Source organism: Vipera berus, assembly GCF_964194415.1.
Source record: "Vipera berus genome assembly, chromosome: 5".
Lineage (NCBI taxonomy): Eukaryota > Metazoa > Chordata > Lepidosauria > Squamata > Viperidae > Vipera > Vipera berus.
In genome coordinates, this window is record NC_138207.1 from 62851502 (window position 1) to 62869980 (window position 18479).

An 18479-nucleotide genomic window follows, 5' to 3' on the forward strand; every position below is an offset into this window, starting at 1 on the left:
TACATTGTAAACTGATCAGCATTTGAGATGTTAAGCTAAATAAAATGTCATAGAATGATTTTTTCCCCCGTTCTTTTTTCCTTCCTGAGCTACTTTCTTCCTTGCAATTTTACAATTGCTACTATATTTGTCCTCTACTAAATTTAAAGGAAAGCCTGTTTGGGGTAGTGTTTAAGGCATCAGGCTAGAAATTAACAGTCCACTTTATCTCAAGCCTATCTCAAGCCTAGGAAGAAGGGATTGGCAAACCTCTTTCAAAATCTTGCCAAGAAAACTGCAGGGATTTAGCCAGGTAATTACCAGGGGTTAGCACTGACTCAGAGGAACTATAGTTGTATATAAAAGAGCCTAGGCTGAGAAAGTGTGCTTAGCTAAGCAATAGTAAATTTCTGAACAACACATAATTTTTAACTTGCTTGTTCCAGTTTTCCTTCCTTCCTTCCTTCCTTCCTTCCTTCCTTCCTTCCTTCCTTCCTTCCTTCCTTCCTTCCTCCCTCCCTCCCTCCCTCCCTCCCTCCCTCCCTCCCTCTCAACTCAAGGCAGCGAACATATCCAACACACCTTTCTCATGCTATTTTCTCCACAACAACAATCCTGTGAGATGGATTGGACTGAGAGAAAGTGAGTGGCCCAGGATCATATAGCTGGTTTCCATGGCTAAGGCAAGATTTTAAGTCACGGTCTCCCACTTTCTAGCCTGGTGCCTTCATCACTAGATCAAACCTCCTTATGGTCTCACATATTGGTGAACAGGTTTGTGATTTCAGAAAAGAGTAGCTTTTTTTTCATCTTCTTCCTTTGTCTAAATGAGACTATTTTGGTATAACAAGAAAAGTTATTTTACAATGGCCACAGTATAGAACAGGTCTGAGTTAGGCTGCAGTCTGTGTGTGTGTGTTTGTGTGTGTGTGTGTGTGTGTGTGTGTCTGTGTGTCTGTGTGTTACACACACACACACACACACACACACACAGACACACATATATTCCAGTGAACTCAGAGAGGCTTACTTATGAGCAGACATATATAATTGTGCTATTTATTTTGTAATTCACCTTTTAGTTCTTCAGTTTTCCTCACAATAACAGAGGTTTCTGGAAGTACATTTCTTTATCGTTATATTGATCAGCGCACATTCCATTTTTTTCATAATTACTAAATTTGTCAGAAACCACTGTTGATTTCGTATAAAATGTGTTGGGCAAAGCTGAATTCTTGTTTTGGCCTTGAGCAAGCAAGTGACCTTTTCAGTTTTATCTTCTCTGTTTCTCCTCCTTCTTTTCTCTTCTTTTTGCTTCCTATCTGGCTGCCAGAGAAGAAGTTAAACCTGGGTTTGACAGGTAGAGTTTTTTTTATTTCCCCTGACAGTGCACCTCTTGACCTCTATCTTCTTGCCAATGATTTTTTTAAATCCTAAATGATTTGGGAATAATTGCTCCTCCTTTAGTGATTATTGCCCTTCACCGATAGTAAATCTGTGAAATCCCAAGAGCCCAGAGGACATTTTTGTATGCGTCTACCACAAGCTGGCTTGGATAGGCTCTACTGCTCAAGTGCAGCTGCACTTTCAGTGCGGATGGCTTTCTTACGCGAAAACTTCTCTATAAACAAAATGAAACATTTTACTCTCACACAGACACCTTCTTAATTGCAGCACGAAAAGACTTGATTCCTCTGGAAGCCTCCTTATCTGTTTCTCTGACTTGTATTAATCTTCCACAGGGCTTTTATAAATTAGAAGAAAACTATTTCTATAAAGCCTTAATAGAAAAGCCATAAAGGAATATTAGCAGATCCTTGCCGTGTCAATTCAGCAGACCACAAATCTAACTTGGCTCCCAGAATTAATTGAATTTGAAATGTCTGTCCTGCAGCTTCCTCAGATTTATATACGGTACTTAGTTGTTGGTTTGCCTAAGCAGTCAGCACAATGCACAATGAAAAAAAGGAGCTTACTAAAGCTATTCATTTATTGTTTTAGAGAACTGTTCTTTTTCAAGCAACTTAAAATCTGCTCAATGAACTCAATGCAGGCAGTCCTTGACTTACAACTGTTCATTTAGTGACCATTCAAAGTTACAACAGTGCTAAAAAAGTGAGTTACAACTAGGACTCATACTTAACAATTGTTGCAGCATCCCACACTCATGTAGTCAAAAATTTGGATGCTTGACAACTGGCATGTATTTATGACAGTTGTAGTGTCCCAGGGACATGTGATCACTATTTGCAACCTTATGAAACAGCTTCCAACAAGCAAAGTCAATGAAGGAAGCCGGCTTAACAACAGCATGATTCACCTAATTTGTTTAACAACTGTGGCAAAAAAGATTGCAAAATCACTTAACTACCTTGCTTAGTAATGGAAATTCTGGTCCCAATTGTCATAAGTCAAGGACTACACGTCGGTGGCTTAAATATCTGTTGTTTTAGGGTGGATATCTCTATGAAATATCTTTAGTTACTTGCCATACCTGTTTTTTGTATATATGATAATGATATGAGTTATAGGAAATATGATAGGGTGGACTAATCTGCATTTAGTTGCCAGGCTGATCTCCTTGCTTTTCCATGCTCAGTTCATGCTCATCTTTTGTATGTAACCCAGTGTGATTCGACATTTTGTTCTACATTCACTCTTTTGGTCAGTCTGCAAGTGAATTGCAGAACTAGGAAAATGACTTTTTTGCATGTATTCAATTTCTTCACTGTCAATTGTCATTCTGATATTTCCATTCCTTGCAGTGGTCATGAGCTCGTTCTTTTTGTTGTTTAGGAAGAGGCCAAATTTCTCACAAACATCTTTAATTCTTTTGATCAGATGTTTCAAGTTTTCTTCGGTTTCTGAGAGAATTATGTCGTCAGCCTATCAAAAATTGTTAACATTCCTACCTCCAATGTTTACTCCAGTTTTGATTCTTCAAGTTCCACTTCCTCATGATCACTCCAGCATATAGGCCCTTGTTGTTTGGTAGTTGAATCATTGCACACACAACTTCTTCTTGAAGGATAGCTGGTTCTATTTTTGCTTTCCTTTCTTCATCATCCTGAGGAGCATGGCTGGCATGGCTATACGCCAAAGGCGCATGGAACGCTGTTAGCCTTCCACTGAAGTGGTACCTATTAACTACTCGCATTTGCATGCTTTCAAACTGCTAGGTGGGCAGGAGGTGGGGCAGGAATGGGAGCTCATACCATTGTGTGGTGCTTGGCTCACACACCTGGGCTGTCATCTTTCCAGCTGACAAGCTCAGCACCTTTAAAGGCTGAACCATTGCACTTAGAGCAGGGGTCAGCAACCTGAAACAGTGGAAGAGCCACTCGGAACCAGTTCCCTCACAAAATGGAAAACTCGGAGCCGCAAAAAATATTTGTGCATGCACATACATGCAGGCATGCGCAGAACAGGGTTTGACTGAAGAGTGGAGCCAAGGTGAGATATGTACCTACCCTGCATATTTGAATTGATTGGTTGAACTTTTTAGTCCCACTTTTTTTTTTTTGGACTGCACATGGCAGAGGACTGGGAGCCGCAGGAGACGGCTGAAAGAGCCGCATGCGGCTCTGGAGCCGCAGGTTGCAGACCTGTGACTTAGAGAAACCTACATGGAGCATTCAGGAGTCTACAGGAATTGGCAGTACAGGAATAGAAACTAGAAGATAATGTATTTATGTTTCAAGTTAACAAATAAATAATGTGATTAGGAGGTAAACTTGCATAAGTTTTCATAGGTTGTTCAGAAAGATATACTTCAGCCATGGCAATACCTATATATAATTATTGGGATAGACTAGATATATAGACCCTAGTCTATCTTTCTTTCTGCTTTAGAGGCAGACTTTGTTTTTCTTTTTGTCTAGTTTTTGTTTAAATGATATTTGGACATAAATACGGAGGATATTTAATTGTGAAAATGTAAGTGTTAAACTGAGGCTTTTGTGGGTTTTTTGTTTTGTTTTGTTTGTTTTACTTTTTTTCATAGCAAAAGGTCCTCATAGTCACTGCTGTGGTTCCTTTGCAACAATTCCTGGAATGATTAGGTAATGTCCTGTGGATACCTGACCCACCTAGAAAATGCTGCATAGGACAATAAGTCTCTGAGAAACACCTTTGAGTTGGGATGGGTTTTTTTGCTATAGAAAAGAACAAGAAAATGCCAAGACCACCAAACACTTTGAACCATAAAAAAAAATGAGGAAAGACAAGTTGATCAGACTTCATTTCTTCTATCATCTTTCTAGCCTAAGATAGTTCTGGGAGCTAAAATCTTCACTATTAGGATCCATAGTAAAAAAAAAAATCAAACTGATTAAGGAATAAGTGATACTTTTTAAGTTTTTATTTTTGCATTGTGTAGTCTCAGTATGAAATCATCCCGAAGTTGAATGCACTAAATTTTAATGGCTTTGTAAAGTATTTCTTACTTAACTTTTGATTACATCTTGAGTTTTAAAAGAGTAAGAAAAAAAATGTTGGAATCACAATATATTTAATTCATGGGCAAGTCAATATGTAATTAGTTGCTATTTGTTAAAAGGTGAACAACATTAGATTGTAAGACAATGCATGTCGTATCTAAATCTAAATTACATATCTAGACTGACAACAATCTAGAGTAAAGGAGAGAGTAGGGGAAGGAAAGAAATGCAGGAGAATAAGCTATGGAATTTACCCTTTAGTGTTTGGAGTATTTGAATTCTTGAAGTATTCCCCATTGCAATATGTCAAAAAAAAAAACAAACCCAAAAAACTACTGAGTTTTTCTGATGACTTTCAGACCATTTGAAAAATTAGTGCTCAACTCTATAGCCTTGTAAGTAGAGATTGAATTATAGTCCAGATGGATTAACTTTAAAAGGATACATTGACAATACGAACTTGTTTAATTTGCATGATGGCTATATTAAATATCAAATCAGGCAGGTTATTATGTCAAGGAAGATGAAGTAGGGCGGGACTCAAATGCATTTGACTTTATGTCTGTCTGTATTTCATTGCTGTGACAGGCCATCATGATTGGAGATGATATTGTAAACGATGTAGGAGGAGCCCAGCAATGTGGAATGAGAGCTGTACAAGTACGGACAGGAAAGTACAGGTCAGTGCATATTAAATAAGCCTTGTATCCCCTATAGTTAATAATCTGCTTCCCTTACTTTTTTCTTTATGGCTTTATACTGTAACTGTGATGCATAGATTTATAATGAAAAAAATAAATTTTATTTTTTTGTCTAGCAAAGTTGTGGAATACATGGTCTGGCAGCCTGAATTTTGTTCTCGGAGTCAGTTTGTATGTGGCCCATGTATTCTCCGTCAAGCCCATCTTTGATAATGATGTACTATGTTATTAATCCTGGTAATTGGGTAGGTCATACATTTATTAATTGAGAAAGTGCATCAAAAGCCAATTTCTTACTCTAGGTAGTTTGTGCGTAAAATAAAAAGGAACTTTAAAAAAGCATGAAAAATATGGAGTGCCGTGCATAATTTACATTATTTGAAATCCAAGCTGATCTTTGTGTTTTAGTGAATGACTATTTGCAGAAAATGCTGCCTTTGAGACAAGATGTGTGTATTATTACATTGTAGTTCCCTTAGATGGTGCCATTTGTACAGTTACTGTAGCTCTGAGTGATCTTCTCTGCTGGCTGTTTTAACAGATTTGCCAATCGCTCTTACCTCTGAAGAAAGTTGTAAGCATAACTGATCTTTTTCAGATCCTTTACTGATCAGAGGTTTCAAAGTTTCGGAACTTGTCTGAGGCCAATAGGATTTGGAATTCAACATTTGATGGATCAAGAATTTTCAAGTGTGATTTATAGAGAAAAACAAAGTGCATATAACTGCATAGGAGCTGGACATTCAGGAACAACATGCAAAATGTAGAAGGTTGGATAAATAAATCTATAAGAGCCAGGCAAGCATTCCCAATAAGATGAGTTCTATAAGGGGTTAGGAATTGTACAACAGACCTGCCATCAGAAATACTTCTTAATGAATAATTTCCTTGCTGGGCTAAAATTTTCTAGGGCACAGTCTCTGCCTGCTTATTCACCAGTAGCTGGGAATCCAGGAGAACTTCCAAGTCCTTCAAGGGCAGTGCCATTCCACCAAGGGACACAATTACAAATGGCAGGGACCTGCAATGAATGTTCTGTTTTGTATAGGGTTCGTGCTTTTCTATCCCATCCAGAGCTGTGTAGTCTCCAGTCAAGATGTTGAGAGCATCACCTATATAGCTTAAGGTTGTTGTTGTTGTTAGTTGCGAAGTCGTGTCCGACCCATCGCGACCCTATGGACAATGTTCCTCCAGACCTTCCTGTCCTCTACCATCTTCTGGAGTCCATCTAAGCTCACGCCTACTGCTTCAGTGACTCCATCCAGCCACCTCATTCTCTGTCGTCCCCTTCTTCTATTGCCCTCAATCTTTCCCAGCATTAGGCTCTTCTCCAGTGAGTCCTTCCTTCTCATTAGGTGGCCAAAGTATTTGAGTTTTAGCTTCGGGATCTGGCCTTCTAAAGAGCAGTCAGGGTTGATCTCCTCTAGGACTGACCGGTTTGATCGCCTTGCAGTCCAAGGAACTCGCAGGAGTCTTCTCCAGCACCATAGTTCAAAGGCTTCAATTCTTTGGCGCTCAGCCTTTCTTATGGTCCAGCTTTCACTGCCATACATTGCAACTGGGAAGACCATAGCCTTGACTATACGCACTTTTGTTGACAGGGTGATGTCTCTGCTTTTTAGTGTGCTGTCTAGATTTGCCATGGCTTTCCTTCCAAGGAGCAAGCGTCTTTTAATTTCTTGGCTACAGTCCCCAACTGCAGTGATCTTGGAGCCCAGGAAAATAAAATCTGTCACTACCTCCATTTCTTCCCCATCTATTTGCCAGGAATTGAGAGGGCCAGATGCCATGATCTTGGTTTTCTTAATGTTTAGTTTCAACCCAAGTTTTGCACTCTCCTTCTTCACCCGCCACAAGAGGCTCTTTAGTTCTTCTTCACTTTCTGCCATTAGAGTGGTATCATCTGCATATCTTAGGTTGTTGATGTTTCTTCCGGCAATCTTAATTCCAACTTTTGATTCATCTAGCCCTGCCTTTCTCATGATGTGCTCTGCATATAAGTTAAATAGGCAAGGCGACAGTATACAGCCTTGTCGGACTCCTTTCCCAATTTTGAACCAATCAGTGGTTCCGTGTCCAGTTCTCACTGTTGCTTCTTGGCCCGCATATAGATTTCTCAAGAGACAAATAAGATGGTCTGGTATGCCCATCTCTTTAAGGACTTGCCAGAGTTTGTTATGATCCACACAATCAAAGGCTTTAGCATAGTCAATGAAGCAGAAGTAGATGTTTTTCTGGAACTCTCTAGCTTTCTCCATGATCCAGCATATGTTAGCAATTTGATCTCTAGTTCCTCTGCCTCTTCGAAATCCTGCCTGTACTTCTGGTAGTTCTCGATCCACATACTGCTGGAGTCTAGCTTGTAGAATTTTAAGCATAACTTTACTAGCATGAGAAATGAGTGCAATGGTGCGATAGTTTGAACATTCTTTGGCACTGCCTTTCTTTGGAATTGGAATGTAAACTGATCTTTTCCAATCCTGTGGCCACTGTTGAGTTTTCCAAATTTGCTGGCAAATTGAGTGTAGCACTTTTACTGCATCGTCTTTTAAGATTTTGAATAGCTCAGCTGGAATACTGTCACCTCCACTAGCTTTGTTGTTGCTCAGCTTTTCTAAGGCCCACTTCACTTCACATTCTAGGATGTCTGGCTCGAGGTCAGTGACCACCTCATTGTGATTATCAGGGACATTAAGCTCATTCTTGTATAGTTCTTCTGTGTAATTTTGCCACCTCTTCTTAATCTCTTCTGCCTCTGTTAGGTCCCTGCCATTTTGGTCCTTTATCATGCCCATTTTTGAATGAAATGTTCCTTTCATCTCTCCAATTTTCTTGAAGAGATCTCTGGCCCTCCCTATTCTATTGTTTTCTTCTATTTCTTCACATTGCTCATTTAAGAAGGCATTCTTATCTCTTCTAGCTTATCTCTGGAATTCTGCATTCAATTGGGCATATCTTTCTTTTTCTCCCTTGCCTTTCGCTTCCCTCCTTTCCTCAGCTATTTGCAAAGCTTCCTCAGACAGCCATTTTGCTTTCTTGCATTTCTTTTTCTTTGGGATGGTTTTGGTTGCTACCTGTTGTACAATGTTGCGAACCTCTGTCCATAGTTCTTCAGGCACTCTGTCTATCAGATCTAATTCCTTAAATCTATTTGTCACCTCTACTGTATATTGAACAGGGATATGATTTAATTCATACCTGACTGGCCTAGCGCTTTTCCCTACTTTCTTTAATTTAAGCCTAAACTTTGCAACAAGAAGCTCATGGTCTGAGCCACAGTCAGCTCCTGGTCTTGTTTTTACTGACTGTATAGAGCTTCTCCATCTTTGGCTGCAGAGCATATAGTCAATCTGATTTCTGTGTTGACCGTCTGGTGATGTCCATGTGTAAAGCCGTCTCTTGGGTTGTTGGAAAAGAGTGTTTATTTATTTATTTATTTATTTATTTATTTATTTATTTATTTATTTATTTATTTTATTTGTATACCGCCCTTCTCCCGAAGGACTCAGGGCGGTGAACAGGGCAATACATATTAAAAAACAAGATACAAAAATTAAAAACAATTAAACAAAATGCCCATGAATAAGTTAGAACACATTAAAAAATAGATTAAAACAGATTAATAAAACCCAACCCCATCCCATCAGGCCAGGCCAGCTTGTTCGAAAAGGTAGGTTTTGAGATCGTTTGCTATAACCATCGTATTCTCTTGACAAAATTCTATCAGCCTGTGCCCTGCTTCATTTTGTACTCCAAGGCCAAACTTGCCTGTTATTCCAGTTATCTTTTGGCTTCCTACTTTAGCATTCCAATCTCCCATGATGATAAGGACATCATTTTTTGGTGTTAGTTCTATAAGGTGCTGTAGGGCTTCATAGAACTGGTTAATTTCATCCTTTTCAGCACCGGTGGTTGGGGCATAGACTTGGACTACTGTGATATTGAATGGTTTGCCTTGGATTCGAACTGAGATCATTCTGTCATTTTGAGGATTGTATCCCAGTATTGCTTTTCCTATTTTTTTATTGACTATGAAGGCTACTCCATTTCTTCTGAGGGATTCTTGCCCGCAGTAGTATACCTGATGGTCATCTGAATAAAATTCACCCATTCCTGTCCATTTTAGTTCGCTGATACCTAAGATGTCAATGTTTAGTCTTGTAATCTCTTGTTTGACCACGTCCAGCTTTCCTTGATTCATGGATCTTACATTCCAGGTTCCTATGGAGAAAAAATCTTTACAGCATCGGACTTTCCTTTCACCACCAGACATATCCACAGCTGAGCATTCTTTCGGCTTTGGCCCAGTCGCTTCATTCTTTCTGGCGCTACTAGTACTAGCCCTCTGCTCTTCCCCAGTAGCATATTGGACGCCTTCCGACCTGAGGGGCTCATCTTCCAGCGTCATATCGTTTTGCCTTTTGGTACTATCCATAGGGTTTTCATGGCAAAGATACTGGAGTGGGTTGCCATTTCCTTCTTCAGTGGATCACGTTTTGTCAGAACTCTCTGCTATGACCTGTCCGTCTTGGGTGGCCCTGCACGGCATAGCTCATAGCTTCATTGAATTACGCAAGCCCCTTCGCCACGACAAGGCAGTAATCCATGAAGGGGAGCTTAAAGTAGCAGTGTACAATTGGACAACACCAGCATATTGCTGATACTGAATCCCAAACTAGCTAATAACCTCACCGAGCAGCTTCATGTGGATGTTAAAAAATGTGAGAGGGAAGGCTGAGTCTTGCAGCACCTCACAAACAAGGGACTGCCCGGCTGACTTCCCATACCCATTGGTGCCTCCAGCTGCCAATTTTCCCAGGTTGCCCAGAAAAATAGTATCCCATGGTTTGGGAGATTATATTTCTTGATGGATAGTTTCTTGATGGATAGTTTATTTGTATTCTCCATGGACAGTTTGTGTTCTGTGATAATCTTTTCTGTTAACTTTAGCGCTCTTAGTAGATTATAGCAGGTTACAAGTCAAATAAATAAGTATTAACTATCCAGTGAGAGAACCTTCTCTTCTGATTCTTTAATGGCATTTATATATACTGCTCAAAAAAATAAAGGGAACACTTAAACAACACAATGTACTGTATTTAATAGTAGGTTGTCTTATTTTCTGTTCCCTTTATTTTTTTGAGCAGTATATTATGAATTCCACATTTTAAATAAAAGTAATTTGAAGGGAGAGCCAGTTGGTACAGTGGTTAAAGACAGCAAGCTAAAAACCGGGAGACCATGAATTCTACCACCATCTCTCCCAACTGGATGACTTTGGGCCAGTCATGTTTTCTTAGCTGAAGGATGGAGTCAGAGGCAAATTGTTTGCCTTCCCAAAAATATTGCCAAGAAAATTGCATGGATTTGTGCAAGGTAGTTACTAGGAATGAAGATTGATTTGAAGGCACACACATACACAAGATAAAGGACTGCCTAACACAGTGGTGGCAAACCTATGGCATGCATGTCAGAGGTGGCGCTCAGAGCCCTCTGTGTGGGCATGTGTGCCGTCACCCCAGCCCTGCCTCCCCCCCATGGCCCCCTCCTCACAAGCAGCCCCCCAGAGGAGAGTCACCCCCGGGCACAGCCCGCGGGCAGCAGTGCAGCCAAGGACATGGCAGCTGGGCAGCAGGGACAAGACTCCACCCTTGCACCTCATCGCACGCAGATGATGCTGTGGGGCGTGGACAGAGGGCATGGCTGCCATGGCGTTGCAGGGCCATCTGGGCAATCTGCGGTGGGCCGTGGAGGTGGTGGGTGGCCCTGCGGGCAGGCAGGGCACGGGGCGGGGTGGGCAGGGGGGTGAGGCAGTTTTTGGGCACTCAATCTCTAAAAGGTTCACCATCACTGGCCTAACACAAGCAAACTACACTGCTATATTAGCAGGGATCACCATGCTTAATAACCTACTGCTTTGTTTAGAATTTCCCATGCAGGTTTGATCATACTACTGATATTTTTTTAATTAAATTTAATGCTGGTTACTGAGTTTATTTGATGGAATAAATGGATTGCTATTTCCTGGAATGTATATTGATGCCACTTGTTTACTGTTCTCTACTTGTGTCATACAGCATCTTTTCCTGTGAATTATTACATAATGTTGAATGAGTTTGTATAAATGGAATCTCTATCCAGAGGAGCAGAAAGCCAACTGAAAAGACTGTTCCCTTGGATATGGAATATTTCCTTCATTGTTTACAGTAGTCTTTAATATTTAGCCTTGCTCTGCAGTGAAGAGGTGGGATGTTCTTGGATAGCTGTTATCACTGTGAAGCAGAGGCTATTATATTCAACCTCTGCTAATTAGTCCTTTCTGCTTTTTTTGGGAGGCTGGTATGCATTACAATTAATGTAATTTGATTCCCTGTTGATAGTACTGAAAACATTTTGGCTATTCAGTATTGTTTCTGTGGCATAACACCTTGTTGAGGCTTACTTTATTGCCTGTTCCTTTAATTTGGTTGAAACAACAGTTCTATTTTAATGTTAATGCTTTGTAAGTCAGAAAAATGACATCCAGGTATACAGAGAACTTATAATCCACATTTCATTTTCATTACTTGATATATACCTTATTCTTTAAGGAAGCCTTTCCCTATTTCCCAGTTGCGTCCCTATCTGGACCGAGACGCCCTACGCACAGTTACTCATGCGCTTGTGACCTCCCGTTTGGACTACTGTAACGCTCTCTACATGGGGCTGCCCTTGAAGACCACTCGGAGGCTTCAACTGGTGCAGAATGCGGCCGCGCGAGTTGTAATGGGGGTTTCCCGATACTCCCATGTAACACCTCTACTCCGCGAGCTGCATTGGTTTCCGGTTGCCCTCCGGGTGAAATTCAAGGTGCTGGTTATCACCTATAAAGCCCTACATGGCCTGGGTCCGGGGTATTTGAGGGAACACCTGCTGCCGGCATCAAACGCCCTTCGCCCAGTGCGCTCCCACAGGGAGGGTCTGCTCAGGGTCCCGCCGGTAAGAGATTGCCGGCGGGTGACACCCAGGGATAGGGCCTTCTCAGTGGGGGCGCCTGCCCTCTGGAACCAGCTGCCGGTGGAGCTGAGGACTGCTCCCGACCTCCGATCATTCCGCCGGGGCCTGAAGACCTGGCTCTTTGAGCTCTCGGGCCCAGGCTGAGGAGATATTTATTTTAATTGGGGTTTTTAATAGTACAGGGTTGATTTAATATTTTTTAAATTGGGTTTTAACTTTTGTATGGTTGATTTTTAACTCCCTGTAAACCGCCCTGAGTCCTCAGGGAAAGGGCGGTATATAAATGCAATAAAATAAAAATAAAATAAATAAATATTTGAGGTGATACCTTTGTCATAATAGTTGCCAAAGTTGAAAAAAAGATTGCCATAGGATGCAGGACAGGATTAAAACCTAAAAATAGGAGAATGTGTAAAAAGTATGTCCAGCTCTGACATAAAGAATTTGTAGATGTAACCAATCTTAGCATTCTCCTGCAGATTACATCATCTGGATGGGAACTTGGAAAAGCTTCCACAGTGATGCTTTTCTTAAAAAGTGCTTAACCAGTTATATCAGTTAATAACCGTGTAATGTTCCTGTGGTTGGCAGTATTTTTTAAGCATTAGAATGCCAGAGAAACCTGCTAGGGAATAAGAACTTATCCCTACTTGCATGGGATTCATAATCATACATTTGAACCTAATGATTAGCTAAAATTTCCACAGAGTATAGGTTTCTAGGAAAGGAAAGGAAAATAGCTAAAAGGCTTTCCTAATATGGTTCCTGAGATAAGGAAAAGGAATTGGTCTGAGCTATAATAATTTATGACACTTCATTAGAATACACTTATTATTCCATTACTCTTGAGGTTTTGAAAGAACCAACTTCTCCTAATCTTCTTGGGTTCTCAAAAGTTCTTCCATTACATTTCTTCAATTTGTTTTTCCATGCATATTGCATGGAAGTGAATGTTTTCACTTCCATTTTTATCAGAAGAATATTTCAGTTTGTTGACTTCTATTTCCATATAATTACTCACATGTTTTATTATGCTACAGTAGCTGCTTGCAGTGACATAAATGTAGAGCTTTATGTCAAGTAATAACATTGATCTCTACGGTACAGCTTTGTCTTTACTGAGTCGCTATAATCCTCCAGGGTCTCAGACAGAGGTCATTTTCTGCTTGGCCAGAGATTGATTGATTATAATTTGCATAGATTTGCCACCTAAACATTAGACATTGGATGGAGAAATTAGAATTGAATTTTGGAGGTTCGGCATAAAGACCATGAGGTTTATCATCAGGCAATGTCTCTTCTGAAAGGGTGATATAATGTTGATGGTACACTTTTGTAGGCTTCTCTTATCTACCAAATTTTAGGATTAGGATTAGGCGGCACATAATATGGATGGTATACATAATAAGCACTGCTTTCTGTAACAGAGCAACATTAAAAAAAAGAAAACTTTCTATTCCAAAGAAAAGCAATGATAAACAGTACTACTCTGTATGGTATAGAATATGTCTCTCTCTACCCTCTTATTTCAAGAATACTTAAAAGAACTTTTCTTGTGAAATGGTAATGGTAAAATTACTATATAAAACCTGATTTAAACCATGCCAGCATACACAACATAAGGATCTCATCTTCAGAACAAATCCTGCCTTAGAAAAATTCAATTAGCATAAAGTGGTGTACAATTAATTTCATTCCAATGTTATAGAACAAGATAAAACACGTTTGCTTTGCCATGAAGTTCACTAATGGTCTAGAATAAAATTGTCGTATTTCTAACTGTAGCCTTATGTATTTGAAAAGCTAGCAATTATAATCCTATAATTATTGCTATAATCAATCTACTATTCTCTTTATTCATAACAGATAGGTAAGAGCTATAGTCCAACTCATTTGAAAGATTAGAAGTTGGTATCTCATACAGTAATAATTGTCTGAAGGCTACCTTGATATACTTGGCTGGAACATAATCTTGTGAGCCTTTTCCCAAGCAGTCCTTTTCACACTCTGTTCCCAATTATGATAGGATGAGGAACTGGCTTCAATTTCTTTGAAATGGCAGATGTTAGGCAAGAGGCTAAATTAAGAATATATGCTCCTTTGTCAGTAAAAGTAAATGACAAACCCTATTCTCTTCCTTGAACAAATGTAAATATATTGGTAAGTTTCCATATAAAATATATTTGGCTAATTTTAACTCAATATATCTTAATATGTAAGTGTAATGATTGCTGCTCACATGTGGCAGACATTTTGGAGATGACAGATAGACAAGACTCAAGAAGTGATGGTGGGTTGTTGGTTTTTTTTGGGGGGGGCGGGAATTCAGCATTCAGAGAACAGCTCTCACACTTACTTTCTTTGGAACTAATGCCAAATGGCCAACTTTGAAATTATGAATGGATGAGTCTGGGACTCATTCTTTGGTTTTCAGGAGATACCACCAGTCTTTGCCCATGGAGACTACATATGGCTGCTTCCACCTTTTCCGATCTTTGGAGCTTCCAGGAACCGTTCCCATTTTTCTTCTTTCACAACAGATTGGCCATCAGCTGCCAGTAGGGCAAAGGTACTTTTTCCTCATTGCTAATAGCAGCAGAGAAACAGCAGAATGAAACAGGATTGCTGAAATGGAGGAGACTAATCCGAGCTGCTCTGTCCAAGACTGCTGTCTTCTTACTTTAACACCAGCGAAGAAACAGTGATCTGCATAGGATCTTTGAGAGAGGAATGAGGGAGTGAAGTTGGGAAAAGCAGCTGCAGCCAGCCAGAAATGCCATTTTCCTCATGTATTTCTTCACACATTCATATCCTGGTGGGGATCCTCCCTGGAGCTCAGAGTTTGTCAGGAATAAATAGAAGAGGAACCAGCAAGACTGAAAAAGCCCCTCATCCCAACTAATGTAAGAATTTTTGGAAGAAGGCGAAAGTTATATTCCACTTTATTGATTAATAGATATTTGCTTGAACTAAGGATTAAAGGACTCCCTTTAATACTTTCTGAAGGACTGAATATTAAAGACATATTTACAGGGCAACATGTCCTTGAAAGGCAAAGGGGCAACAGCTCATTGTTGGGGAAGTTATGTGGTGAAGTAAAGCATTGTGTACAGATTGCTATGTTGTGGTGTGTCAAGCCCTTGTAAAGTAAAGCACCCTCACAAGGGGGACAAGGATAAAGCTTCTCCCCTCCTTAGCAAACTTGCTGTGATAGTTTTTTTCTAAATTGATTGACATTAACAAGCTCCATGCATCAGCACTTCTCTTGCAGCCTCTCTGTCTAAAGGTCTATGGAGATTATCAATCATCCAGGTCATGGTTGTCCCAAAGGTGCTTTTTCAAACTGCAACCAGACTTTGTTTTTCCTTGAAGATGTTTCACTTCTCATCCAAGAAGCTTCTTCAGTTCTGATTGAATGGTGGAGGATAGAAGGATTTATATTCCTTGCAGTCATCACATAAACCTCCAAGTGCCCTAAACGATCTTCAGAAAGATTTTTGCTTTAGAAAAAACAGTTGGACACAAGGACAAAACAGCATTGTGGACCATTGCTATGTGGTGTTTGCTTTAAACTTTATGCGTATTTGGCATTAATTTAATTTTTACTGATGAATCTCTGATAAGCTTCAAAATTTCAAGGATTCCTTCAGAATACGTTTAAAACTGCTCCTGTGAAGATGTAGGTTAGAGTATTCCTGCTATGTAGGTAGCAGACTGAATATTCTAAAATGTTTTTAAACATTCTCAAATCAGCCAGAGCTAAATACTGGAGCTTGGTGAATTACTGTCATTTCAGTTATTGGAGATGGTGGGCTTCCCTAGTACTGCAGATGCCACACGAATCTTGCTTTTACAACAGAAGGAAAGGGGAGTTTAGGCATTATTTCACCTTTTATTGCTCACTAACTTTTATTAGGGTACCATTTCATGAGTAATTGTGTGAAGTGTATGGAAGCAAACCTTTGTGGATGAAATAAATCTACTTTTTAATACCAGCAGCGCAAAGCAGCTCAGCCATAGGTCAACTGTGCTGTTACAAATTCACCATTTCCTGGAGCATTTACTTATACAGAACTGACAGAAATAATAAACTTTTCACCATTATAGATGAAGTAGGCTTTAGTGAATATAGTTTGTCACTTTTCCAAGCCGTCTTCTTCTCCTTCTCCTTCTCCTTCTCCTTCTCCTTCTCCTTCTCCTTCTCCTTCTCCTTCTCCTTCTCCTTCTCCTTCTTCTCCTTCTCCTTCTCCTTCTTCTTCTTCTTCTTCTTCTTCTTCTTCTCCTCCTCCTCCTCGTCCTCCTCCTCCCTTTCTGAAGTATTTAATCCACCTCTTTTAACAGCATTAAATAAACTTCTGTTCATCTATCTCACAGGTTTCTATTTTGTCATGGTATTGTTTTCAAAAGAAATACTGTTTATATGTTATGTTTTTATTTCCCATTTTTACTTTCTTAATATGGATTCTCTTTCTTTTGTATCACTATTTCAGATATATGAGTATCTCTTGGTGAGTACTTCTTTCTGTTTGTTTTCACTTTATTTTCTTTCTCTAGTTAATGGCACTAGATCACAGGAACAGCCAATTTGCTGTTTTATACATTAATAAAGAGATTACAGATAGTCCTCATCTTACAATTGATCATTAACGACCATTTGGAGTTATCACAGCCTCAAAAAGGGTGCCTTATGGCCTATAAAGCATTACAGCAGTTGTAAAATGTCTCTCTCACACACACACACTCACACACACACACACACACACACACACACACACACACAAACACATACACAGAATGTCACATGAATTGCATTTTGGGCACTTGGTACCTGGCTCACATTTACAACTGGGTGTAGCATACCACATGTCAACACAATTTGTGATGTTTTTTCCAGGAAAAAAACCAGTCATTGAGGAGAATGGATTCGGACTTTCAGCCAGATGATTTGTTTAATCACCATGTGATTCAAACTTACGAAATATTATTTATTTAACAATAAAAATGGATGTAGAATTGGGTCCAGTCATAAGGGTGTATCTACTTATGACCTGAATTTTTAGTTCCATTTATAGTTGAGGAATATCTTTATGCTATAACAGCTATATGTAAATTGAAGAATAGTAAAAGTATCTTTCCTAAAACCTCTAATTGCCCTTGATTTGTGTTCACAACATATAGTAGATAAATCCTTGTTATTTTCCTGGCAGTAATTCTGGTTTGCCATTGTCATAAAGGCACAGAGAGTACTGCAATTTCAGTTAAAATATGAACGTCCCCAGATGACCGAGGGATTAGGTTTGGTTTGGTTTGGTTTTTATTTTCATTACTTTTTAATTTAGCTGGGATTTCAAAAGCTATTTGTTCATACAGTAGATCATTCCAAAGTCTATAGCTGCCCTTTCCATCATCACTTTCATTACAGCTATGTGTCCTGCTGTTTGGTATGTTTTTAGCAGAATTTTGTTTTATGTGATGAATATTTATCTGGAACACTTTTGAAAGAGAATATTGCTCTTCTTTGAGTACAGTTAGCATAAAGTTCAGTTCTGATTTTCTTTTTATTGTATGTGTGATTGAAAAAAATGCAGTACAAGCAACACTGTGGTGTGTATTTGTGTGTGTCTTAATGAACACTTCCTTTGTAACTTCCTTTCTCACTGGCCTAATTCAAACTGGTATCAGATTCCACGCACATTCATAAATGTTGTACATAGGAATAAGTAATATATAATTGATAAAAAGACATATTGCGACCATGTATTCACATAGCTATTAAATGGAATTTTTATATTGACAACAAATGAAATATGTCTCTGAGGTTGCTGTAATAGTGGAGAATAGTGGAAAGCTCATTACTGGAGATGGCAAATGATTATGTGGTTTGTTTGTTTTTTGCATGGATAACAAAGTTATCATGTAGTTGTTAGATAGATTTTTTATACTGACAATAAGTGAAATATGTCTCCAAGTTTGCTATAATGGGTAGAGAGCAATGGAAAGCACATTATTGGAGATAGCAAATGATTGTGTGTTTGCTTTTGTTTTTTGCATGGATAGCAAAGTACTTGTTTTATATTGGAAATGATATTTTGGGCTCTACTCAAAATAGGCAATATTTAGCATAAATGTGGCCCCACTCACCTTCTGTTTTTTGTGTCCCTATATACTGAACTTTGTTGATGCCAGAATGAAGCTTATTCAGTAAAATACAATTGAGGGAAAGTAGTACAATATCATGTGTGAAAGGAATCTTGCCCAAATTCAGTATCCTCACAGACTGTCTTCCAGATACATACTTTCTGGATTAATCTGAACAACTGGCCTTGATGGAAATTCAGTTATGGGGCTTTAGTGTCATAAGGTC

At 39.3% G+C, this 18479-nt stretch overlaps 1 protein-coding gene across 5 annotated transcripts in view; it reads left to right on the forward strand.

Moving 5' to 3' along the window:
* LHPP (phospholysine phosphohistidine inorganic pyrophosphate phosphatase) overlaps nt 1–18479 on the forward strand; it is a 163402-nt gene that overhangs the window by 33344 nt on the left and 111579 nt on the right. For 4 of the 5 annotated variants that reach the window (XM_081328323.1, XM_081328325.1, XM_081328324.1 and 1 more), the window contains exon 6: nt 5007–5098. In XM_081328323.1, the coding sequence (XP_081184449.1) occupies nt 5007–5098 (92 nt within the window). Of the gene's footprint in view, nt 1–5006; nt 5099–16605; nt 16624–18479 lie in introns of all 5 variants that reach the window. The other variant, XR_014026513.1, reaches the window with a different exon arrangement.